This window comes from Trachypithecus francoisi, unplaced genomic scaffold (assembly GCF_009764315.1).
Source record: "Trachypithecus francoisi isolate TF-2019V2 unplaced genomic scaffold, Tfra_2.0 Lachesis_group12, whole genome shotgun sequence".
In the NCBI taxonomy this organism is placed as follows: domain Eukaryota; kingdom Metazoa; phylum Chordata; class Mammalia; order Primates; family Cercopithecidae; genus Trachypithecus; species Trachypithecus francoisi.
In genome coordinates, this window is record NW_022681457.1 from 98,002,404 (window position 1) to 98,027,835 (window position 25,432).

At 51.4% G+C, this 25,432-nt stretch overlaps 1 protein-coding gene and 1 pseudogene across 1 annotated transcript in view; one reads left to right on the forward strand and one right to left on the reverse strand.

The window, feature by feature from the left end:
* Positions 1-5,654: 5,654 nt before the first annotated feature.
* Positions 5,655-25,432, reverse strand: part of ZDHHC18 (zinc finger DHHC-type palmitoyltransferase 18) — a 33,289-nt gene continuing 13,511 nt past the window's right edge. The window contains exons 3-8 of the mRNA XM_033227631.1: positions 13,926-14,075; positions 12,232-12,369; positions 12,063-12,111; positions 11,438-11,540; positions 8,525-8,637; positions 5,655-7,659 (exon numbers count right to left, since the gene is read on the reverse strand). Coding sequence (XP_033083522.1) covers positions 7,542-7,659; positions 8,525-8,637; positions 11,438-11,540; positions 12,063-12,111; positions 12,232-12,369; positions 13,926-14,075 — 671 coding nt within the window. The 3' untranslated portion in view covers positions 5,655-7,541. The remainder of the gene's footprint in view (positions 7,660-8,524; positions 8,638-11,437; positions 11,541-12,062; positions 12,112-12,231; positions 12,370-13,925; positions 14,076-25,432) is intronic.
* Positions 16,916-17,290, forward strand: LOC117093054 (annotated as a pseudogene).

Below are 25,432 nucleotides of genomic sequence, written 5' to 3' on the forward strand. Positions count from 1 at the left end.
TTTTCTTTTTTTGGGATAGAGTCTCACTCTGTTGTCCAGGCTGAAGTACAGTGGTATGATCACAGCTCACTGCACTCTCAACTTCCTTGGCCTCAGGTGATCCTCCTGCCTCAGCTTCCTAAGAAGCTGGGACTACAGGTGCTCACCACAACGCCCAGCTAATTTTTGTATTTTTTGTAGAGACAGGGTCTCACCATGTTGCCCAGGCTAGTCTCAAACTCCTGGGTTCAAGCAATCCTCTTGCCTTGGCTTCCCAAAGTGCTGGGATTACAGGTGTGAGTCACTACACCTGGTCCTTTTGATTTTCTTATTGTCTCCAATTTATAAATAGTGAATATGGGTCGGGTACGATGCCTCACGCCTGTAATCCCAGCACTTTGGGAGGCCGAGACAGGTGGATCACGAGGTCAGGAGATCGAGACCATCCTGGCTAACATGGTGAAATCCCATCTCTACTAAAAATACAAAAAATTAGCCAGGCGTGGTGGCACACACCTGTAGTCCCCGCTACTTGGGAGGCTGAGGCAGGAGAATCGCTTGAACCCAGGAGATGGAGGTTGCAGTGAGCCGAGATCGTGCCACTGCACTCCAGCCTGCATGACAGAGCGAGACTCTGTCTCAAAACAAAACGATGACAAAAAAGTGAATATGTATTGTTTGTCTATGAGAGACAGAATAGCCTAGTACCCTTGGAATCAGACTGCCTAAATGTAAATCTTATAGCTGTTTGTGGCCTTGGCCAAATGATTTAAGCTCTGTGAGCCTCAGTTCCTGTAGGTATAAAATGGGACTTGTGAGGATTACACGAGTTAATGGAAAGCACAGTAGAATGGATGGAAACTATTATTATTTTTTTCTTTTTTTTGAGATGGAGTTTCGGTCGTCACCCGGGCTGGAGTGTAGCGGCACAATTTCGGCTCACTGCAACCTCCACTTCCTGAGTTCAAGCGATTCTCCTGCCTCAGCCTCCTAACTGGGATTACAGGGGTGCACCGCCACGCCTGGCTAATTTGTGTGTGTGTGTGTGTATATATATTTCTTTTTTTTTTTAAGTAGAGATGTGGTTTCACCATGTTGGCCAGGCTGGTTTCGAACTCCTGACCTCAAGTGATCCACCCGCCTCAGCCTTCCAAAGCGCTGAAATTACAGGCATAAGCCACCGTGCCTGGCCAGATGGCAACTATTATTGTCATGTGAAAAAATTCCATCAACTTTATTATGATCCACATATACTCACAAAGCACTAACATAGAGCTAGGTTCTGTGAAATGAGGAAGGACCCCAAGCCAGGACTTAGCCAAAGGCCAGACCTTCCCAGTTGGGTGTCTGGAGGGGAGAGAAGGAGGCAGTTTGCCCATAGCCTTCTCTCTCCAGATGGATGAATGGCCAGATGGCCAGATGTGCTCAGCACTGCCTCCTTCCTCTCCATCTAGGACAGGAGTGTCCAATCTTTTGGCTTCCCTGGGGCACACTGGAAGAAGAATCGTCTTGGGCCACACATAAAATACACCAACACTACCGACAGCTGATGAGCTAAAAAAAAAAAAAAAGTGCAAAAAAATCTCATAATGTTTTAACAAAGTTTACTAATTTGTGTTGGGCTGCATTCAAAGCTGTCCTAGGCCACATGCAGCCTGCGAGTCGTGGGTTGGACAAGCTTGATCAGGACATTCCTGTGACCTCAGCAGGTCCTGGAACCTCAGGGGCCTTCCTTTGTACTAGTCATCTAGTCGGGGCTTCCCCAAGTCCTGGGGGAAAGCTGGAGATCCCAGGACACTGGGAACCTGGAAGGCAGGGCCTGGCAGGCCCAGGAACTTTGGAGCTTGAGTCCAGGGAGGGACCATTTGCTTTCTGCCACTGAAGCCAAGGGACCTGGTGGTGGTTCACGCCCTCCGCATAGCCATGAGCAAGGGCAGGGAAGTCCCTTCATTCCTACTCCTCCCCTGCTGGAGCTCAGGGGTGCATCTGGGAGCCAGGCTGCCTGACACCTCCTGCCCGCTCTGGCCTGTTGATCCTGACTCAGTTCCTGTCTCAGGTACCTCCCTTTGCCTCCGGGCCTCCATTTCCCAAGTTCAGGAGCTCAGACGGGCAGGAGGCAGCAGGCCCTGGCAGGGCATGGAGCTCCACAGTCAGCTGTCTGAGTCAGCAGGACAGGAGCTGGGGTTGCAGCCCAAAGGGGCTATCCTCATCCTGCTTGCTACCTCCCCACCCTCCTCCTGTACAGCATCCATTCTACCAGCAGGCTTAAGGGCTCTGGCCCCATAGTCAACCAATCCTTCTTAGCTGGTAATAATAGGCTTTGAAAGGTTGTGATGAAGACAGCAACCATTTGCTGTCTACCTCCACTGAGGACAGAGGACAGGGCTCTGATAGCAGTGGGAGGGATGTCAGGTAGATTCTAGAAAGAACTTCCTGAGAAATGTTTCCGTCTTGGAATGATCAAATTAAACAGGTGGCCAGAGGAAGCTCTAGCACCTTTTCCCACTGGCTAGTTGTGAACAAGAGTCCAGTTACCTAGCCAAGAGCTCACTTTACTAGTTGCCTTTGGGAAGGGATATTCAATTATATTATTTTTACTGCTCCTTGTGGAGCAGGGCGACCCCATAGGCAGTGTGCCCAGAGTAGCCTACATTACTTTTAAGTGATTCGTGGTTCTGATTCTTTTTCTCTTGAAGGCACTGCTGTTTAGAGTATCCCACATCTAAACCAGTCCAGTCTAGAGACAGTGCGGAATTTATGAAGAGAGAATGGAATGAGGTCAGAGTGTGGGACTGCATACCAGCTCTGTTGTAAGGCCTTGGGCAGGTCCCTTCCTGCCTCTGGGCTTCAATTTCCCCATCAGTAAAAAAAGGAGGTGGGCCCAGATCAACTCTAAGCCCTCTACTGGCTATGACATTCTCTAATTTTAGGGTTTCTCCAAGATCTCATCCTCCCACTGCTGTATTCATTCCTTAGGTAGTGCAGATGGCTCAGAGCTTGGGGCAGAGATCAAGTTCCGATCTGGGATTTGCTGCTTTGCCAGCTGGGTGACCTTGGGCAGCTCCTGTTTCTTCCCTGAGTCTCAGTTCCCTCATCTGTAAAAAGGGTGACATCATCCTCCTCAAACTGGAATCTACCATCTCAAATGTTTTCTTAGCTGAGCACTCACTGGGGATCGGAATGGAAAGGCAGTAGGGAAGAAGAATTTGTGGGCCTCCAAGCCCCTGAGGCAGGGGAAGGTGGAGGGGACAAAGAGGGGACAGGATGACCTCTTTTCACGTGCCCATGGGGGCTCAGCCACAGCCCTCTCTGCTCTGCCTCCGGCGGACAAGAGTTCCTCCTGGGACTCCGCAAGCCCTTGCTGAATGGTACCGGTAATTATTTTTTGGCCCATAGTACAGTGTATGCACATGTGTGTATCTTGATGTGGGGCAGCAGCTGGGGAAAGTGAAGGCTCCATGAGATCGTTTCCCTGGGCTGGACTCAGTTCATGGGTATGGCAGTCCCAAACTTAACAACCCTGTCTCAGCCTGCGCTGGGACCTTTCCGAAACCAGAGGTCAGCTAAGGCTGGGTGGTGCTGGAATTGAGACCAGGAGTTCTGGAGGGGCAGAGTGAAAAGGAGGTCAACCACTTTTCCTGTGTCCCTGCTGGCTTTGTTGTGCTTTTAAATCTCCAGAGCAGCACTGGCCAGTTGGAAGAAAGCTGGGAGCGAGGGGGAGCCATATGTTCTGCACGCCCACTACAGGTCCCATCCCTGGGCCCCAAAGTAAAGGTGGCACCAGACAGCCAATGGTATGGCAAGAAAAGGGGAATCTTTATTTTGGCTAAAAAAACGTACAGGATAGCAGACAAGCAACCCCCAGCCCTGGGCTCAGCTGATTTTCCTTGGCCCAGCTGTTTCCTTTAGTCCCCTGAAGTGTATGGGGCTGTGCACAGCTGGCTCGGTCCCTTGGTGCCTAGAGCAAAGGAGGCACACACCCTCCCTACATCTTACCTACTCCGGTGGAGGGTTGGGGGTGGGAGGTGGACAAGCCGTGGGAACAGTGTCAAGTCAGTTGTGCTTAGAACAGTCACCAAACTTGTTCAGCAGCGTCATCCACCATCAACACCCCAGACAGTTCCTGAGGAAACCTGCTGGGCTTGACTATGGCTATGCCTGATCTGAGGGGGTGGAGGGACAGGCTGTAAGGCCAGATTCCTCGAGTCTTGACACCTCACAAATCCAGGGAAGGGGAAGTCAGTGGAGGAGAGACGGAGCATTTCAGCATAGAGTCACATTATTGTGCTGATGGCTGCGTTATGGCTTTCTACACTCTGGCAGGCATGGAGCGCGAGTGGGGCAAAGAGGCCAGCCCCTGCCCCCTATGGGGGCCCTAGAGAGCACACAGGCCGGGCAGGCTTGGGGGCAGACCCTGTAGGCACAGATGGTGGCAGATGAGCCACAGATTAGGCAGGTGGAGGTGCCGGGTGCCTGGCTCCCCCCAGGCCACTCCTGGAGAGGCAGAGAGCAGCGGTCCTCAGGAGGTCTTTAAGCCCCCGCACACACTGGAGATCCCCGGCAGGACAGCAAAGAAGGAGAAGAGAGAGGGTTAGCGGGGTTGGGAGGAGGGAGGCGGCCTGCAGGGGCCCTGGTGGTGGGGACAGGTGCTGCCACAGCACCTGCCTCTCCCGGAGAAAAGGGCCAAGCAAGGCTCAGGCAGCAGGCAACAAAGCAGGAGAGAAAACGGCGGGTGAGAGAAAGCTCAGCGGGGACAGAAAGCCAGGACACAAGAGCATTAGTGACTGGTGGCCCCTGCATACCAGGACCCCACCAGCACAGACCCAAGCACCTCAGGGCAGGTTCGCCATCCTCTCCCCAGCCTCACCCTCACCCTCCTCTTCCAGCTGGAGAGCTGCTCTGCGCGAAGCTACTTCCTCAGTCCACAGTGAGGCTGGGCTCTTAGCCTTGCCCTATATCCCGATCCTTCTGCTTAGCAGGGAATCCCTGGAGACCCTACCACCACCAGCACACACACCGCACCACACACCAGACAGATGGACGGGCTCCGTGGGGTTGGCGAGGCATGCGATGAAGATGAGATGGTGTGTGAGGGGAGCGGGCAGTGCTGGCCGACAGGGGAGAAACGGTCTTACCAGCTAACTCTCTGCAAAGAGACCTGTTAGCTCCCCTCAGGCTGTGCAGGAGATGGCAAAATCCTGACAGGTGTCCTCCTGAGGGAGATACCAGAGAGGTGGGCCAGTGTTAAGAGTTGTCTGGCTGGGCCCTGCTGCTCAGGTTGGAGGTGGTAGCCAGGGAAGCTCCAGCCCTCAAACTGGAATCTACCGTCTCAAACGTTTTCTTAGCTGAGCACTCACTGGGGATTGGAGTGGAAAGGCAGTAGGGAAGAAGAATTTGGGGGTCTCCAAGCCCCTGAGGCAGGGGAAGGTGGAGGGGACAAAGAGGGGACAGGATGGCCTCTTTTCACGTGCCCATGGGGGCTCAGCCACAGCCCTCTCTGCTCTGCCTCCGGTGGACAGAGCTCCAGCCAGGTGAGGGAAAATGTAGCCAGATCACTGGGCTGCCTGCCTTCTCACAGTTTCCCCAGGAAATAACCAACTTTGTCCGAAAGAACAGACGGCTGCCAGCTGGGGCCTCAGCAAAGGAAACGCAAACAAAAACCAAACCAAAGCAAATCAACTCTTATAAACTAAAGTTTTATTACAGGCAGGAACAAAGAATACTGGCTTAAATAAAAGGTAGGTGGGAGCCCCCTCCTCTAGCCAGCTTCTTCCTCAACTCCCAGGGCCACTGCAGTGATGGCCCAGGGCCCTGAGGTTGGGGTGAATGAAGCTGTTTCTCCCAGATGGGACCCTCTGTGGCTGCCATTCCCAGCTGTCTGTGACCACTAGCCTCTGGAGTGAGAAGGGCAAGATCTGGGGACTTCCTATGTCACTTTCCAAGGGCTTCAGCCCACTTTAAGAGCCAAGGAGGGGGATGGTGGGACAATATCTATTTTGATAAGAAACTATAGCTCCCAGCAGAGGAGAAACATCCTCTGAGTTTCCGGCCCAGACTTAGGCCAACCTTCACTTGCCTCTTGGCCCACCCTGCACCTTCCTTCCTTTTCTCTGGATGGAGGTCCCTGCTTGGCAGAAACACCTTGTCTTCCGGCTCCTGGCACTGGGTCCCATATTCAGAGCTCAGAGGAGGGGGTGTGGCTTGTAGGATGGCAGCCACTCCCCAGAGCCATCACCCCACCCACCACGCCCAGGCTCAGCCTGTCTGGGCAGGTCCCAGCTGGAAGCCTCACCTGGGGGCTGGAGGGTAGGGCTGGGGGTAGAGTGGCAGAGTCCGAAGACACTGGCTGTCTGAAGTCCACAGAAGAAGGAAAGATAGGAGGCTGGGCTGAGCCCCAGTGGGAGCCCAGGGTTTTCTCGTGACCGGTGCATGTGCCCCCTGTTCCCTTGGCTCAGAGTGCTTCTGACACTCAAAGGGGATGGGGCAGGGGGCAGCCCAGGGGGTATGGGAGCCAGCCACATTCATACAGGGCACACACGAACACACACACACATGCACACACACTCTCACTCGTTCCAGTCAGAAGGTCTCTTGGAATAAACTTATTAAAACGAACCAGCCTTCTGATAACCCTTCACCTGGCACTACACAGACAGTAATGTGGCTGACTTTTTCTCCTTCCATTTAAAAAAGACTATGTAGAAAAGAGGTCTATAAAATTGTGCAAAATACCCAGCATTAATAAACCCGTTTCAAGTATTGCCAGCATGAGCATAACCTACTCATGCCCGGACCTGGCTTGGGAGAGAGGTGGAGGGGCAGGCTGGGATCCCTTAAAGAGCTCTCCACGGGCAGGGGAAGGACCAGGCTCCCACTTCCACTGTGCTGCCCAGGAACTGCACAGGAGCTGAGGCTGTGGGTGCCTGGCTGGGTAATTTACCTTGGTCTGATATAGGCTGCCCCCACCCACCACCAACCCTGCCTTCTCTACTGGAACCCCAGCTCTATCCTATTGGCCAACTCCATTAACAAAGGGGGGAAAAACCCCACCAAAAATCCCAAAGAAGAAAGAGCAATTATCACCAAGAGAATGAAGGAGCCCACAGACCAAAGTAGCCCATAGAGGCTTCCTCTCCACAGCCCTCTGTCCAGAGCTGGCCACTTCTCAGCCCTGCTTCACCTTGAGGACCTTGGCTCAGCAAGGCCCAAGCAGTTCCCCCACCTGGGAGGCCTCACGCTCAGTTCACAGCCTCACTCACTCAGGGCTCGCCTGGCACAGGCAAGGACTTGGTGTCGTCCCCTGGGTGGCCTCCAGAGGCTCTGGTCTCTCCTGACACTGATCAGCTGGGGGGACCTAGGGCCCAAGGCTGTGGGAACCTGGGTTTGGGGAGCAGAGGGCACAGCCACGGAACAGTTCAGGGAAAGCCACGCAGGGTGGGAAATAAATATGAAAAGACTTGAGTCTTTGGCAGTTCTGCTTCCCTTGGATGAAACAGGGAGGGTCCCGGCAGGTGAGTGCAGAGGGGCAGACAGGCCAGCAGGTGGCAAGTACTGAGCCATGGTCAAGGGTGGCCTCCTACCATGCTGGCATCAGGCTTGGCTCTGCAGGCTGGGTCATCGCTTCTGATGGGTGAGGGCAACACGGTGTCAGACTGCACAAATCCCCTCCGGTCAATCAGGCTTCCAAAACACAAGGGGGACACATGAGGGCTCTGTCCAACACTGAGGCTCCAGGCCAGCGGCTGGCTGGACAGCAGAGTCTATCTCAGTCAAGGAAAGGCCCAGGCCAAGAAAGGCTGAGGAAAGGACAGCTGCTCCCCATCTTGGGGCTCAAGACCCTTACCTTGGGCAGGCCTCTCTCTGCCCTCTGGCCACCTGGCTTTTGGCCACAGAATTTATTTACTATTAATTCCAACTGGCCCACCTGTCTGGCTGCCAAGAAGCCAGGCTGCAGGTGACGGGAGAAAGTAAGGATGAACAGGTATTTGGTGACTATGAGATTCCTGTGTTCCTTTCCCCTCTAGGCAGGCTGGGTGACAGGGATACTGGGTGGGGTAAGGGACATGACTATGTGGGAATGACTTGTCCTGGCAGTGCCTACAGTAATTTAATCCCCGTTCTGGAGCTCTCTGGTGCCCCCTGGTGTCGGGATGAACAGGGAGCGTCCCAGCAGGGCTGAGTCCCCAGGGTTCCTACTGCCAGGAGAGGATGGAGTCGCCACCCAGTCCGTGCAGTGGGCAACTGGAAGGGCAGTGTCATTCAAGCGTGGCTGAAATAGTCATGGTGGTTATCCCGGGGGAGCAGGATTACATGTCATATCCAATGCTCTTCTGTTTTACGTTTTGTACTTAATTTTTTTTTCTACAATGAGCATGTGATTAAATAACAATTCTCCATGGAATTCCTTCACATGACAAATGCCCTCCAGAGGGTGGTGGATGGAGGGCATCTAGGGTATAGGGGGAGGTCGGCTGATATCCAGGAACACTTGAATCACTGGCCAGGCCTGGCCCTGTTACCCCTCTTCTGCACCCCACTTGCTTACCTGGGAGGTAGGGGGCCACATAGCACAGCGCAGCAGTTGGTGATAATACTTTTATGGCTGTAGGGGTTGACAGAAGCCTCACCGCCCCTCTTGCTGGACCACGAGCCTTTGATCTGCAAGCAGGAAGGAGGCCTGGGTCAAGTGCCTCCTTTTGCTTCACTTTTCTTTTTTTTTTTTTTTTTTTTTTGAGACGGAGTCTCGCTCTGTCACCCAGGCTGGAGTGCTGTGGCCAGATCTCAGCTCACTGCAAGCTCCGCCTCCCGGGTTCACGCCATTCTCCTGCCTCAGCCTCCCGGGTAGCTGGGATTACAGGCGCCGCCACCTCACCCGGCTAGTTTTTTGTATTTTTTAGTAGAGACGGGGTTTCACCGTGTTAGCCAGGATGGTCTCGATCTTCTGACCTCGTGATCCGCCCGTCTCGGCCTCCCAAAGTGCTGGGATTACAGGCTTGAGCCACCGCGCCCGGCCTTTGCTTCACTTTTCTAGGAGGGAGGTCTAGAGGCTGGGGACAGCTGGTCAATTCCAAAGCTAATTCTGGTTACAGAAGGGGACATGTCTTTCATGTGGGCCATTCAATGAGGATGTGGGGGACCCCTGGCAGAGATCAGGAGGCCCCAAAGAGGAGATGACAGAGCAGAGCCCAAGAGAAGCACCAGAGGAAACATTTCGGATGACTCCTCCCTTCTCCAGCCAGCCGCTTCTGAAGGAGGGTAGTGTAGGGGCACAGGACAAGGGCTGACCTGCCTGTGAGCCCCAGCCCTGCTACTCACTGGCTATGCTACCTGGACAGATCACCACTTTGCTGAGCCGGAGTCATCATGTGGAAAATAGGGAAAATAATACTAATTCTCAGATGGCATTGCCGGGGCATTAGATTAATCCTTGCCAGATTTTCTTTCTTTTTTTTTTTTTTTTGAGACAGAGTCTCGCTCTGTCGCCCGGGCTGGAGTGCAGTGGCCGGATCTCAGCTCACTGCAAGCTCTGCCTCCCGGGTTTACGCCATTCTTCTGCCTCAGCCTCCTGAATAGCTGGGACTACAGGCGCCCGCCACCTCGCCCGGCTAGTTTTTTGTATTTTTTTTTAGTAGAGACGGGGTTTCACCGTGTTAGCCAGGATGGTCTCGATCTCCTGACCTCGTGATCCGCCCGCCTCGGCCTCCCAAAGTGCTGGGATTACAGGCTTGAGCCACCGCGCCCGGCCCTTGCCAGATTTTCTAGCTCTGTGAAGCCAAGCTATGGAAGGCACTGGGGAGTTTAGCAATAAAGAATACCTTGACCAGCCGGGCACGGTGGCTCAAGCCTGTAATCCCAGTACTTTGGGAGGCCGAGACGGGCGGATCACGAGGTCAGGAGATCGAGACCATCCTGGCTAACACGGTGAAACCCCGTCTCTACTAAAAAAAAAAAAAATACAAAAACTAGCCGGGCGAGGTGGCGGGCGCCTGTAGTCCCAGCTCCTCGGGAGGCTGAGGCAGGAGAATGGCGTGAACCCGGGAGGTGGAGCTTGCAGTGAGCTGAGATCCGGCCACTGCACTCCACTCCGGGCGACAGAGTGAGACTCCGCCTCAAAAAAAAAAAAAAAAAAAAAAATACCTTGACCGGCCGGGCGCAGTCGCTCGAGCCTGTAATCCCAGCACTTTGGGAGGCCGAGACAGGCGGATCACAAGGTCAGAAGATCGAGACCATCCTGGCTAACACGGTGAAACCCCGTCTCTACTAAAAAATACAAAAAACTAGCCGGGCGAGGTGGTGGGTGCCTGCAGTCCCAGCTACTCGGGAGGCTGAGGCAGGAGAATGGCGTAAATCCGAGAGGAGGAGCTTGCAAGTGAGCTGAGATCCGGCCACTGCACTCCAGCCCGGGCGACAGAGTGAGACTCCGTCTCAAAAAAAAAAAAAAAAAGAATACCTTGACCTAGAGGTATTACCTAGAGCTAGAGCTCTACATACCTACAGCTTTCTACACTTATTTGGCCACACACTCCTTTCTCTTTAACCTCTGGTAATGTGCTGCTGAACTGGCACCCAAGAAGCTACAGAGGGAGATGCTGGCTGATGGCATTTCTGTTCTCACCGATCACCAAGCACACAATGCCCTGTCATATGTGTTAAGTTTTGTTTCCCTGAATGAGAGGATGAGGTCTGGGAATGTATTTTCTGTTGGAGGATGGGTTGATGGTGGGCCCTGAAACAGATGCTCTCATTTGCTTTTTAGTGTTTGGAGGATGGCGAGGGGAAGTCAGGTCTGGCCCAGGGCTGGGCACATCAAACATGCTTGTTGATGGCAGTCTGCAGGGTGCCAGGTAGGGAGGGTCAATGGAGCCCACTGGCCTGTCCCCTGTCTCCCCCAGGTGTGCATATTGAGAGGGGCAGCCAGGACAGGCCAGTGACACCCTGAGAACAGTCACGGCTTTGCTGCTGACAGGGAAGTGTGGAAGAGGGAGAGCACCTGACTGGGCACCGACCTTGGCTCTGTCCCCTCCCAGCTGTGTGACCTCCCAGACAGGGGACACATCTCTCAGTCATCGAATGGGGAAAAAGCATCCCTGTCCTTTCTGCCTCAGGCTTGGCAAAAGGACCCAAAGAGATGAGAGGAACTGAAAGAATTCCGTAAGCGGTCATGTGCCAGCCAAACATCATGTGTGTTGTGAGCACTGCCTCCTGCGGGGCTGTGGAGAAAAGCAACCTGGGGCCTTGAGAGCCTGTACTGAGGGAATGAAGCATGTGGAGGTCTCAGAAGCCTGCATCGGACCCACCAGGGCCAAGCTGAGAGGACTGGGAGGCATCCGGCTGCTTAACAGGCATTTTCCCAGTAGTCCCTGAGTCAGGACTGCGCTTGGCTGCCTCAGGCTCCCTCAACCCTGCCTCCTCCTGAAGGCGCTGCCCTAGAATGAGGGGTGGCTCCAGATTTACTCACGTCTTCATTAGTAGTCAGGTTGGAGGCGACGAGGTACGTGTGAAACCCTGAGAGGCCCAGAATGGACCAGATGGAGAAGAAGCAGATGACCAACTCCAGCACGGTGAGGGCAGTTAAGGACCTAAATGGGTGGAGGGTGGGGAGCCTCCCAGACACACCTGGTCTGTCTCACCTATCCTTCCATGAAGCTGTTTCCCCAGAGAGCTGAGAAGTTTTGGAACCTTCCTGTGGCCCAGTCCCTACTTCTTAGCAGGATCACCTCCTGGGCCCCACGGAAGGGTCAGGACCCCACTCAAGAGCCAGACAAGGTGAGAGTGACAGATGGCAGACAAAACTGAGGGTTCCAATCATAAAGAGCCTCAGGCATGACACGGTCCAGGGAGCTTGGCATCTTAAGGGACATATTCTCTTCCAGGCCCCTGAAGACGGGGACCCCCCGGCCCCACAATGCCCCATTTAGAATCAGCTCTTGCCTGGATGTGAACAGAGGAGCTGGTACACTGGATTCTAGAGGACACAAGTGAACTGTATGCTGTTCCCCTCTGATTAGAGGATGAGGCATGGGACCCACCCAGTGAAGGGATCTCAGTTCCCACTGGAGTGTCCTCTAGCTGACAAAGGATATCTTGCTGGTGTCTCCTTCAGAGTGGAGAGGAAGTTGCTTCCCTGAGCACCTGGGGAGAAAGAAACAGGAGAGGACAAGCTCAGAGGGACAGTGACTGCTGAAGCTTGCTGACCCTTGAGCTTGCTGGCTGGCCCCTTCCGCTCCCCCGCTGCCCTCACCCCCAACTCACGCAACGTCAGGTGGGTGACCACGCAGGCGAAGATGAAGGCCGTCAGGAATGAGAGGGAGAGAATAAACGCGTAGAAGAAGCGATAGTTCCGTCTCCCCACACAGTTGCCCACCCAGGGGCAGTGATGGTCAAATCGTTCTGGACAAGGGCAAGGGGCGATGGGTTAGTATGGGCTCTCCTGCAGCCAGCACAGGCATTTGGCAGCCTCAACCATGGCTGGTGTTTTCCTGCTCCGTTCACTCTCGCAGCACCAGCTGGCTCCCAGGCCTCGGACACACCTGCCTCTGGTCCTTTGTGTACCAGTTCCCACTGCCTGATACACTCTCTCCTGTCTCTTTACCTGGTTAACTGGAACTTCTCCTTCATGTCTCAGCTGCAAAACCACCTTCTTAAGAAAGTCTCTTCCAATCCAAGACTAGGTGGGGGGGCCCCTGTTATCTGCTCCATCACTTCTCTTTTGTGGCCCTCTGCACATGTGTGCTTTTATGCTTATTTATAATTACTGGATTGGCCAATCAGCCCTACTTGACTGTAAGCTAGATGGGCGAGGGGGGCTGTGCTGGTCTCACACCATGCTGACTCCCCAGGATCCGGAGCAGTGCCGGCACAAAGACTCACAAAAGTACTTGTCACCTGGTCTACCATCCCAACCACATGCTAACAGTCAATAACCCCTGTCCCCTGCTCTAGGACTAGCGGCCCAGGGAGGGGCTGGGCTGCAATGTGGTTCACAGCCAGCCAGTATCACAGGCCAGGTCAAAGGGCTGAGCTCACCTGCACACTGTCCCCGGGGGTGGAGGCACACCCAGACTCTGGTAAAGGAAGTCCCTGTGGGAATGTGGGTTATAAGCCCGTTGCAGGCCTCATGCCAAAGCCAGCGCCCTTTGCAGGGGGTGGGCGGGGCAGCTCCTCGGGGATGAATGGTGCCCACTGAGTCACCCCCTTTGCTGCATGCCGTCATGGGGTGCTCCCTGCTCTTCTCTTGCTCAGGGAGTACTGAGCTGGCATGATGAGCTCACTGCCCCAGGAACTGTGCACAGTCACTGTGGCTCAGCTCACCTGGGCCCTCTCACGCAGTGTTTCCCTTCCAGCACCCTTCCAGGGGACCACCCTTGGTGCCCATCAGAACTACACAGCCTCTGGAGGGCAGGGAGAGGGGACAAAACAACCACTGCAGGCAGCTGTAGGGTCAGGAGCCATTTCCAGTGGTGACATCCTCTGCACCTCATCAGCTTAAATGCCTCTGTTCCCAGATGCTTGTCCGTCTCAACCCTGGGAATCAGATCAAAGTCTTTCAGTACAGCTGGTGCCCTGGGCCACTGGACAGGAAATCATTCTTTCTGGCCCAAACACATCTGGAATGTTATTATTTCAGTCTGTTTCCTGGGAGCTTTGACCTCCTGAGGACCGGGCTGAAACTTGGGAGAAGAGTTCAAGGCCCCTCTGCCCCGCACCTCCGAGCTGGGGGAAGGAATCCACCAATCCTGAGCTGAAGCCAAAACACTCCTGGTGAAGCTGAGGGCCCCTCCCCTGGGCCCTCCTGAGTCAGGGCAAATCTGGGTGAACCAGCCCCCTGCCCAGCCCTGGGTATTTCAGACCCTGCCCACACCATCCCCATGCGTGACGTCCTCCCACCCCCAGGACTCAGTCTCTCTCAGGAATCCCTGCATCCCTCCCTGCCGCCTCCTACTCACCCACACAGTTGTCACAGACACTGCAGTGTGAGGTTCGGGGTGGCCGAAACATCTTGCAGGTGAAGCAGTACTTGAGCTTCACCATCTGCCCATTGATCAGCACCTCCCGGGTCCGAGGGGGCGGCCGGTATGTAGAACTGCCTGTGTTGTCTGAGGGCAGGAGGAGAGAAAGATGGGGAATGGCCAAGGCAGCCCAGGGCCCAGATCCCCAGCAGGGGAAAGCTACTACTGCCTGGCCAGTCCAGGAGAATCCTCAGGGTAACAGGTTCCCAGGAACAAACATTGGAGTAAAATGTCTGGCCTAAGGCAGGGACAAGTATTAGGAGCTGCCACCATGTACTGAGACTGCCTCTGTACCAGGCACTATGCTAAAACTTTATATACTTGTTCATACACCTGCCGGCCTTACCCACTCTAAGAAGGGCTGTCAGAGAAGGAGACCCCCAGAAAGCTTAGTGAGGTTTTGTTTTGTTTTTTTTTTTGAGACAGAGTCTCATGCTGTTGCCCAGACTGGAGTACAATGGTGTGATCTCGGCTCACTGCAACCTCCACCTCACAGATTCAAGCGACTCTCATGCCTCAGCCTCCCAAGTAGCTGGGATTACAGGAGTGTGCTACCATGCCCAGCTAACTTTTGTATTTTTAGTAGAGACAGAGTTTCACCACATTGGCCAGGCTGGTCTCGAACTCCTGACCTCAGGTGATCTGCCCACCTCGGCTTCCCAAACAGCCAGGATTACAGGAGTGAGGCACCATGCCTGGCCAGCGAGGTTTATCTGCATCTCATCAAGCCTAGACCTATGTCCCAGTTTACAGGAAGTTCAGGAGATGGAGGAACAAAGTGAGTAACACAATGAGGAAAAAGTCAGATCTAGAACATGAGACATCTATAAGACTGCTGGCCTGATCTCTAACAAAAGTAAATGTCATTTATAAAAAGAGAGAGGAGGTCAGGTGCAGTAGCTCACGACTGTAATCCCAGCACTTTGGGAGGCTAAGCCATGAGGATCACTTGAGCCCGGAGGGTCAAGGCTGCAGTGAGTCAAGATCACACCACGGCACTCCAGCCTGAGCAACAAAGCCAGAACCTGTCTTAAAAAAAAGAGAGAGAGGCCGGGCGCGGTGGCTCAAGCCTGTAATCCCAGCACTTTGGGAGGCCGAGACGGGCGGATCACGAGGTCAGGAGATCGAGACCATCCTGGCTAACACGGTTAAACCCCGTCTCTACTAAAAATACAAAAACTAGCCGGCGAGGTGGCGGGCGCCTGTAGTCCCAGCTACTCGGGAGGCTGAGGCAGGAGAATGGCGTAAACCCGGGAGGCAGAGCTTGCAGTGAGCTGAGATCCGGCCACTGCACTCCAGTCCGGGCGACAGAGCGAGACTCCGCCTCAAAAAAAAAAAAAAAAAAAAAAAAAAAAAAAGAGAGAGAGAGAGAGGCAGAGAGGAGATGATTCTAAATTAAAAGAGATTTAAGAGACATAAAGAAATGCAATACATCATGGATCTTATTTTGAAAACAAAACAAAACAAAGCAATGAAAGACATTTGGAGGGCAACTGTGGAAATCTGACTATAGATTAAAAACTAGGGCTGGGCGCGGTGGCTCATGTCTGTACTCCCAGCGCTTTGGGAGGCCAAGGTGGGCAGATCATGAGGTCAGGAGATCGAGACCATCCTGGCTAACATGGTGAAACCCCATCTCTACTAAAAACACACACAAAAATTAGCCGAGCGTAGTGGCGGGCGCCTGTAGTCCCAGCTACTCGGGAGGCTGAGGCAGGAGAATGGCATGAACCTGGGAGGTGGAGCTTGCAGGGAGCTGAGATCACGCCACTGCACTCCAGCCTGGGCGAGAGAGCTAGACTCCGTCTCAAAAAAAAAAAAAAAAAGCTAGGAAACAGGCCGAATGCAGTGGCTCATGCCTGTAGTCCCAGCACCTTGGGAGGCCAAGATGGGAGGATTGCTTGAGCGCAGGACTTCAAGACTAGCCTGGGCAAAATAGGAAGACCCCATCTCTATAAAAAATAACAAAAATTAGCTGGGTATGATGGCATGTGCCTATAGTCCCAGCTACAAAGGATGCTGAGATGGAAGGATCATTTGAGCCCAGGAGTTCCAGGATGCAGTGAGCGTGAGCCAGGATCGCTCCACTGCACTCTAGCTAGGGTGAGAGCATGAGACCCTGTCTCTAAAAACAAACAAAAATTAGGGAACAATTGGCCAGGTGCGGTGGCTCACACCTGTAATCCCAGCACTTTGGGAGGCTGAGGCAGGCGGATCATGAGGTCAGGAGATTGAGACCATCCTGGTCAACACAGTGAAACTCTGTCTCTACTAAAAATACAAAAAATTAGCTGGATGTGGTGGCGGGCGCCTGTAGTTCCAACTACTCAGGAGGCTGAGGCAGGAGAATCACTTGAACCCAGGAGGTGGAGTTGACAGTGAGCCGAGATCGTGCCACTGCACTCCAGTCTAGACAACAGTGGGAGACTCTGTCTCCAAAAAAAAAAAAAAAAAAAAATTAAGGAACAATTAATTTTCTTAGGTATGATAATGGAATTGTGATTATATAGAAGACTATCCTTAGACTTATAAGATATATGTTGAAATATTTATGGGCAAAGTATCTATGATGTCTATAATTTACTATGAAATAGTTTGAGAAGAGCAAATTGGCCAACTGCTCCCTAATTTTTGTTTGTTTTTAGAGACAGGGTCTCACTCTGTCACCCTGGCTAGAGTGCAGTGGAGCGATCCTGGCTCACACTCACTGCAGCCTGGAACTCCTGGGCTCAAATGATCCTTCCACCTCAGCGTCCTTAGTAGCTGGCACTATAGGCACATGCCATCATTATTTTATATATATACACACACACATATATACGCAAATAAGACACACTATCAACAACTATTCAATCTAGATGATGAATGTACAGAATTAGTTGTACTATAATCCTTCCTGCTTTTCTGTATGTTTGAAATTTTCATAATAAGAAATTTAAGAGGGCTCTCTGGTCTCGGCTGCAGAAGCGAGATGACGAAGGGAACGTCATCGTTTGGAAAGTGTCGCAGTAAGACGCACACATTGTGCCGCCGCTGTGGCTCTAAGGCCTACCACCTTCAGAAGTCAACCTGTGGCAAATGTGGCTACCCTGCCAAGCGCAAGAGAAAGTATAACTGGAGTGCCAAGGCTAAAAGACGAAATACCACCGGAACTGGTCGAATGAGGCACCTGAAAATTGTATACCGCAGATTCAGGCATGGATTCCGTGAAGGAACAACACCTAACCCAAGAGGGCAGCTGCTGCAGCATCCAGTTCATCTTAAGAATGTCAGCGATTAGTCATGCAATACATGTTCTGGTTTTAAAAAATAAAAAAACAAACAAAAAAAAAAGAAATTTAAGAGGAAAAAAATGCAGAGATATAGCGTATCCGTGGATTGGAAGACTGAATATTATGAAATAATTTATTCTCCCTAATCTACAGATTCAACATAATCCTAGTTAAAAATCCCAGTAGGTTGTTTTTGTGAAAATTGACAAACTCGGCCGGGCGCGGTGGCTAAGCCTGTAATCCCAGCACTTTGGGAGGCCGAGACGGGCGGATCACGAGGTCAGGAGATCGAGACCATCCTGACTAACACAGTGAAACCCCGTCTCTACTAAAAAATACAAAAAACTAGCTGGGTGAGGTGGCGGGCGCCTGTAGTCCCAGCTACTCAGAAGGCTGAGGCAGGAGAATGGCATAAACCCGGGAGGTGGAGCTTGCAGTGAGCTGATATTCGGCCACTGCACTCCAGCCTGGGTGACAGAGCGAGACTCCGTCTCAAAAAAAAAAAAAAGAAAATTGACAAACTCATTCCAAAATTCATATGGAGGTGGCTGGGTATGGCTGCTCATGCCTGTGGTCCCAGCTACTCAGGAGGCTGAGGCAGGAGGATTGCACGAGCTCAGGAATTTGGGGCTACATTGAGCTATGATTGTGCCACTGCACTCCAGCCTTTGCAACAGAACAAGACCCTGTCTCAAACAAACAAAAGACACAAAGGGGCTAATCATAAAAGAGCAATTTGATAAACTGTATTATATCAAAAGTAAAAATTTTTTTCACATAAAGGTAATCATTAAAAGAATGAAGAGTTGGCAGAGGCTCACGCCTGTAATCCCAGCACTTTAGGAGGCTGAGGCGGGTGGATCACGAGGTCAGGAGTTCAAGACCAGCCTGGCCAAAATGGTGAAACCCTGTCTCTACTAAAAATACAAAAAAATTAGCTGGGCACGCACCTGTAATCCCAGCTACTCTGCAGGCTGAGGCAGAGAATTGCTTAAATTTGGAGGGGTGGAGGTTGCAGTGAGCCAAGATTGCGCCACTGCACTCCAGCCTGGGCAACAGAGTGAGACTCCATCTCAAAAAAAAAAAAAGAATGAAGAGTTTTTTTGGGTTGGATGATTAAAAAAAAGAATGAGTCCGGGCGCGATGGCTCAAGCCTGTAATCCCAGCAATTTGGGAGGCTGAGGCAGGCAGATCACCTTAAGTCAGGAGTTCGAGACCAGCCTGGCTAACATGGTGAAATCCCATGTCTACTAAAAATACAAAAATTAACTGGGCATAGTGGTGGGAGCCTGTAATCTCAGCTAGTCAAGAGGCTGAGGCATGAGAATTGCTTGAACCAAGGAGGTGGAGGTTACAGTGAGCTGAGATCATGCCACTGCACTCCAGCCTGGGCAACAGAGAGAGACTGCCTCAAAAAAAAAAAAAAAAAAATGAAGAAGTAATCTTTTAGAGCAGGAGTGGATAATTACAATATGTTTACATCTTGTAAACATCTTGTTAACAAAGACAAAGGACTTGTATCACGAATACGTAAAGGTTTGGGTGCTGTAGCTCACGCTTGTAATCCCAGCACTTTGGAAGGCCAAGGCAGGTGGATCACCTGAGGTCAGGAGTTCGAGACCAGCCTGGCCAACCTGGTGAAACCTCATCTATACTAAAAATACAAAAATTAGCTGAGCATGGTGGCGCATGCCTGTAATCCCAGCTACTTGGGAGGCTGAGGCAGGAGTATCGCTTGAACCCAGGAGGCAGAGATTGCTGTGAGCTGAGATCACGCCACTGCTTTCTAGCCTAGGTGACAGAGCAAGACTCCATCTCAAAAAAAAAAGAACGGCCGGGCGCGGTGGCTCAAGCCTGCAATCCCAGCACTTTGGGAGGCCGAGACGGGCGGATTACCAGGTCAGGAGATCAAGACCATCCTGGCTAACACGGTGAAACCCCGTCTCTACTAAAAAATACAAAAAAACCAGCCGGGCGAGGTGGCAGGTGCCTGTAGTCCCAGCTACTCGGGAGGCTGAGGCAGGAGAATGGCGTAAACCCGGGAGGCGGAGCTTGCAGTGAGCTGAGATCTGGCCACTGCACTCCAGCCTGGGCCACTAAGCGAGACTCCGTCTCAAAAAAAAAAAAAAAAAAAAAAAGAACATGTAAGGAAATCCTGTAAGTCAGTAAGAAAGTCACACAACTGAATACAAATATGGACAAAAGACTTAAGTAGGCATCTCATAAAAGAGGCTGTCCAAACAGCCAATAAACACATGAAAAGGTGCTTATATTCATTAGTCATCCAGGAAATGCAAATTAAAACTACAATATGCTACTATGACACATGCACTAGAATGGCTAAAATGAAAAAAAAATAAAACATACCAAGTGTTGGCAAAAAAATAGAGCAACTACAAATCTCATATGACCACTTTGGACAACTGTTTGGCAACAGCTACCCAAGCTGAACATATGCACGCCCAGAAAACCTGCTCCCAGGCATCTACCCGACAGCAACGTGCAGGAGATAATGTACTCTGAAAGACATGCACAAAGATGTTCACAGCAATGATTCTCACAATAGACAAACTCTGGAACTACCCAAACGCCCCAGTAGTGGAATGAATGTTTTCAAAAAGTAGTATATTCACACAATGGAATTCTATATAGCAATGAGAATTGAACCATCGTCAACTACACACAATAATATTAATTAATCTCATAAACGTTGTCTGGCTGGGTGCAGTGGCTCATGCCTATAATCCCAGCACTTTGGGAGGCTGAGGAGGGCAGATCATTTGAGGTCAGGAGTTCGAGACCAACCTGGCCAACATGGTGAAACCCCCTCTCTACTAAAAATACAATAATTAGCCAGGCGTAGTGGTGCGCACTTGTAATCCCAGCTACTCGGGAGACTGAGGTAGGAGAATTGCTTGAACCCAGGAGGTGGAGGTTGCATTGAGCTAAAATCACGCCATTGCACTCCAGTCTGGGTGACAGAGTGAGACTCCATCTCGAAAAAACAAAACAAAACGAAACAAACCATGTAAAGTGAGGAAATCAGACATACAATACAAAATGTTCAAAAATAGACAAAAGTAATCCACGGTGTTAGAAATTAGGATTGTGGTTAGTCTTGGAGGGTGACAGTGATTGGAAGGGGGCATGAGGGGGCTCCTAGGATGCCAGTCATATACTGTTTCTTGATCTCAGTGCTGATTACATGTGTGCATTCAGTTTGTGGACATTCATCTGACAGAACACTTGCAACTTTTATACTTTTTTTTTTTTTGAGATGGAATCTTGCTCTGTTGCCCAGGCTGGAGTGCAGTGGCATGATCTTGACTCACTGCAATCTCTGCCTCCCAGGTTCAAGCAATTCTCCTGCCTCAGCCTCCTGAGTAGCTAGGATTACAGGCATGTGCCACTACACCAGCTAATTTTTGGTAGAAATTTTTGGTAGAAATGGGGTTTCACCACGTTGGCCAGGCTGGTCTCAAACTCCTGATCTGAAGTCATCCACTCACCTCGGCTTCCCAAAATGCTGGTATTACAGGCATGAGCCACTGCACACAGTCACAACTTGTGTACTTTTGGTAAGCCCATTATACTTCCATAAAAAATAAAAAAGAAAGAAAAAAAGAGGCTGGATGCGGTGGCTCACGCCTGTAATCCCAGCACTTTGGGAGGCTGAGATGGGAAGATCACCTGAGGTCAAGAGTTTGAGACCAGCCTGGCCAACCTGGTGAAACTCCATCTCTACTAAAAATATAAAGATTAGCTGGACGTGGTGGCGCATGCCTATAATCCCAGCTACTGGGGAGGCTTAGGCAGGAGAATTGCTTGAACTCAGGAGGTGGAGGTTGCGGTTGCAGTGAACTGAGAAGTCGCCGTTGCACTCCAACCTGGGCGAAACTCTGTCTCAAAAAAAAGAAGGAAAAAAAAAAAGCAAGAAAGATAAAAAGAAAGAAAGATTTAAATAAGTTATTTAGGTCCTGTCCTGTTATATCGGCAGAGCAGGACTCTAACCCAGGTGTGTCATATGCAAAGCCCAAAACTCCAACCATTGAGCCTCTGAGTACCCCAGGGCACAGAGGACCTGAACAGTGGTTCCTTCCAGAAAGAAGTCTGAGTCTCCTGGGGCAGCCTGTACCCCCGGCCCTACACCATGTACCCTGTCATTGCTTCCATTGCACTGTTTGCCAGATAATGTCTCCAGTTTGGCCATTTGCCTCCAATGATTATTTACTGAGTGCCCGCCAATGTGCCAGGCACAACTCTAGGCACTTGGCATATATCAGCGAAGCAAACATGCTCCAGTCTCACATTTTCAACTACCAAATAAACCTTTGTTAGGCTGTTTCATCACCACCTTGACTACAGCATGTTTAAAATGCAACTAAGCATCTGAGCATTTCTTCCCTAAAATGGGCAGCATGAAAAAGGGTTGGGGATTTAGAGGCCAATGGTCACACTCTGAAACCTGGTTTTGTCATTGACTGGTGGTGTGTAAGGCTGAAGTCAAATGAACTTCTCTGAGCCTAAGTTTTCTCATCTGTAAAACAGGAATAACAGGTAGAATAGTTAATGAATCTAGCTCCACTTCCGCCCAGCTGGGTTTCTCCTGATAATATCATTTGCTAAAAAATCATATAAGCTCTTTGTGCCTCAGTTTCCCTAATCACTGAAATAGAAACAATAGTAGCTCCCCTTCACAGGGTTGTTGTGAGGATTAAATTAATCAATATATGTGAAATGGCACAAAGCAAATGGTTAGCAAGTGTGAGCTATTATTAGCTCACAGGGTCAAGCATAGTGGCTCATGCCTATAATCCCAGCACTTTGGGAGGCTGAGGCAGGAAGACTGCTTGAAGCCAGGAGTTTGAGACCTGCCTGGTTTTGGAGATGGAGTCTCGCTTTGTCGCCCAGGCTGGATTGCAGTGGCGCGATCTTGGCTCACTGCAACCTCCACCTCTAGGGTCCAAGCAATTCTCTGCCTCAGCCTCCCGAGTAGCTGGGATTACAGATGCCCGCCACCATGCCTGGCTAATCTTTTGTATTTTTTTTTTTTTTTGAGGTGGAGTCTCACTCTGTCGCCCGGACTGGAGTGCAGTGGCCGGATCTCAACTCACTGCAAGCTCCGCCTCCCGGGTTTACGCCATTCTCCTGCCTCAGCCTCCCGAGTAGCTGGGACTACAGGCACCCGCCACCTCGCCCGGCTAGTTTTTTTTTGTATTTTTAGTAGAGATGGGGTTTCACCGTGTTAGCCAGGATGGTCTCGATCTCCTGACCTCGTGATCTGCCCGTCTCGGCCTCCCAAAGTGCTGGGATTACAGGCTTGAGCCACCGCGCCCAGCCAATCTTTTGTATTTTTAGTAGAGACGGGGTTTCACCATGTTGGCCAGGCTGGTCTTGAACTCCTGACCTCATGATCCACCCACCCCAGACTCCCAAAGTGCTGGGATTACAGGGGTGAGCCACCACACCCGGCCACCTCAGTTTCTTTATCTGTAAAATGGAGATGGGTCAAGTCACACCTTCATAGGATGTGGTGAGGGCTGAATGAGATGCTTCCACAGCCCTGAGCACAGTACTAGCCTCCCAGGAGCCCCTGACATTGCTCCTGACCAACTGTTCATGCCATGACGCTCCAGGATGCAGAACGCCCAGCAGCTCTTTTCAAAGCTGGTGATACTACTCCAAACCAAACCCCTAATCCTGTCCCACAGGCCCCAGAGTCCCAGCTTATAGCTCCCCACTCACTGCTTCCTTCCTGACTTGGATATAGGCTTTGGAGTCAGAAAGACATACAGGTATAAATCTCGGTCCAATCACTTACTAGCTGAGTGAGGTGGGTCAAGTCACTCAACTTCTCTGTGCCATCACCTGCTAAATAAATAAAATGGAAGGCCAAGCATGGTGGCTCATGCCTGTAATCCCAGCACGTTGGGAGGCTGAAGCAGGAGGACTGCTTGAGGCCAGGAGTTTGAGACCAGCCTGGGCAACATAGTGTGAGACCCCATCTCTATAAAAATAATAATTTAAAAAAATTGGCCGGGCGCGGTGGCTCAAGCCTGTAATCCCAGCACTTTGGGAGGCCGAGACGGGCGGATCACGAGGTCAGGAGATCGAGACCATCCTGGCTAACACGGTGAAACCCCGTCTCTACTAAAAAAAATACAAAAAATTAGCCGGGCGAGATGGCGGGCGCCTGTAGTCCCAGCTACTCGGGAGGCTGAGGCGAGAGAATGGCGTAAACCTGGGAGGCGGAGCTTGAGGGAGCTGAGATCCGGCCACTGCACTCCAGCCTGGGCGACAGAGCGAGACTCTGTCTCAACAAAAAAAAAAAAAAAAAATTAGCTGTATGTGGGCTGGGTGTGGTGGTTCACGCCTGTGATCACAACACTTTGGGAGGCCGAGGTGGGTGGATCACCTGTCTGAGGTCAGGAGTTCGAGACCAGCCTGGCCAACATGGTGAAACCCCATTTCTACTAAAAATACAAAAATTAGCCAGGTGGGCCAGGTACAGTGGCTCACGCCTGTAATCCCAACACTTTGGGAGGCCAAGGCATGCGGATCACGAGGTCAGGAGATCGAGACCATCCTGGATAACATGGTGAAACCCCGTCTTCAGTAAAATACAAAAAATTAGCTGGGTGTGGTGGTGCGTGCCTGTAGTCCCAGCTACTAGGGAGGCTGAGGCAGGAGAATTGCTTGAACCCGGGAGGCGGAGGTTGCAGTGAGCCGAGATTCCGCCACTGCACTCCAGCCTGGTGACAAAGCAAGACTACGTCTCAAAAAAAAAAAAAAAAAAAAATTAGCCAGGTGTGGTGGTGGGCACCTGTAATCCCAGCTACTCAGGAGGCTGACGCACGAGAATCACTTGAACCTGGGAGGCGGAGGTTGCAGTGAGCTGAGATCACACCACTACACTCCAGCCCGGGCGACAAGAGCGAAACTCTGTCCCTCCCTCCAAAAAACAATAGCTGTATGTGGCATGAACCTGTAATTCTAGCTACATGGGAGACTGAGGCAGGAAGTCAAGGTGGTGATGAAAACAACCTAACAAGGCCGGGCGCGGTGGCTCAAGCCTGTAATCCCAGCACTTTGGGAGGCCGAGACGGGCGGATCACGAGGTCAGGAGATCGAGACCATGCTGGCTAATATGGTGAAACCCCATCTCTACTAAAAAATACAAAAAACTAGCCGGGCGAGGTGGTGGGCGCCTGTAATCCCAGCTACTCGGGAGGCTGAGGCAGGAGAATGGCGTGAACCTGGGAGGCGGAGCTTGCAGTGAGCTGAGATCCGGCCACTGTGCTCCAGCCTGGGCGACAGAGCCAGACTCCATCTCAAAAAAAAAAAGAAAAGAAAAGAAAAGAAAAAAAAAAGAAACAACCTAACAAGAGATAGCTACAGTTGAAGGGAAAGTTTAGGAGTTCAAGGTTGCACTGAGGTATGACCACATCACTGCATTCCAGCCTGGGTGACAGGGCGAGGCTGTGTCTCTAAAAAAAATTTAAAAATTAAAATAAAAAGGCCGGATGTGGTGGCTCACCCCCTGTAATCCCAGAACTTTGGGAGGCTGAGGCAGGCGGATCACCTGAGGTTAGGAGTTTGAGACCAGCCTGGCCAACATGGTGAAACCCCGTCTCTACTAAAAATACAAAAATTAGCCGGGCGTGGTGGCGGGCGCCTGTAATCCCAGCTACTCAGGAGGCTGAGGCAGGAAGAATCACTTGAACCTGGGAGGTGGAGGTTGAAGTGATCTGAAATCGTGCCACTCCAGCCTGGGTGACAGAGCAAGACTGTCTCAAAAAAATAAAATAAAATGGAACATCATTGAGTCCACCTCAGAAGGCTGCTGGAAGGGTTAGGTGAGAATTCACCAAGTGGCTGTAGCAAAGTGGCTAGCACTTGACAAGGGCTTAACAAATATCAGCCATTAGTATGACTGTTGTTTCCACAAAACACAGCATTCCAAACAAACAATGGAGTTATGAAGAAAACTTCAGAACACAGCCTGTCTGTGAGTGAAGGACAGCCACAGACCTCTCCAGCACTGAGAGAAGTTACTGGAATCCTTAGTGGAATTCCACAGGTCTTCCTCAGGGGAGAGGGGAACCCAAGCCTCCCCCAAGGACAGGGAGGGAACTGCTAAGCATGTTCTGGCCTCCATCAGCCAGGCTTCTT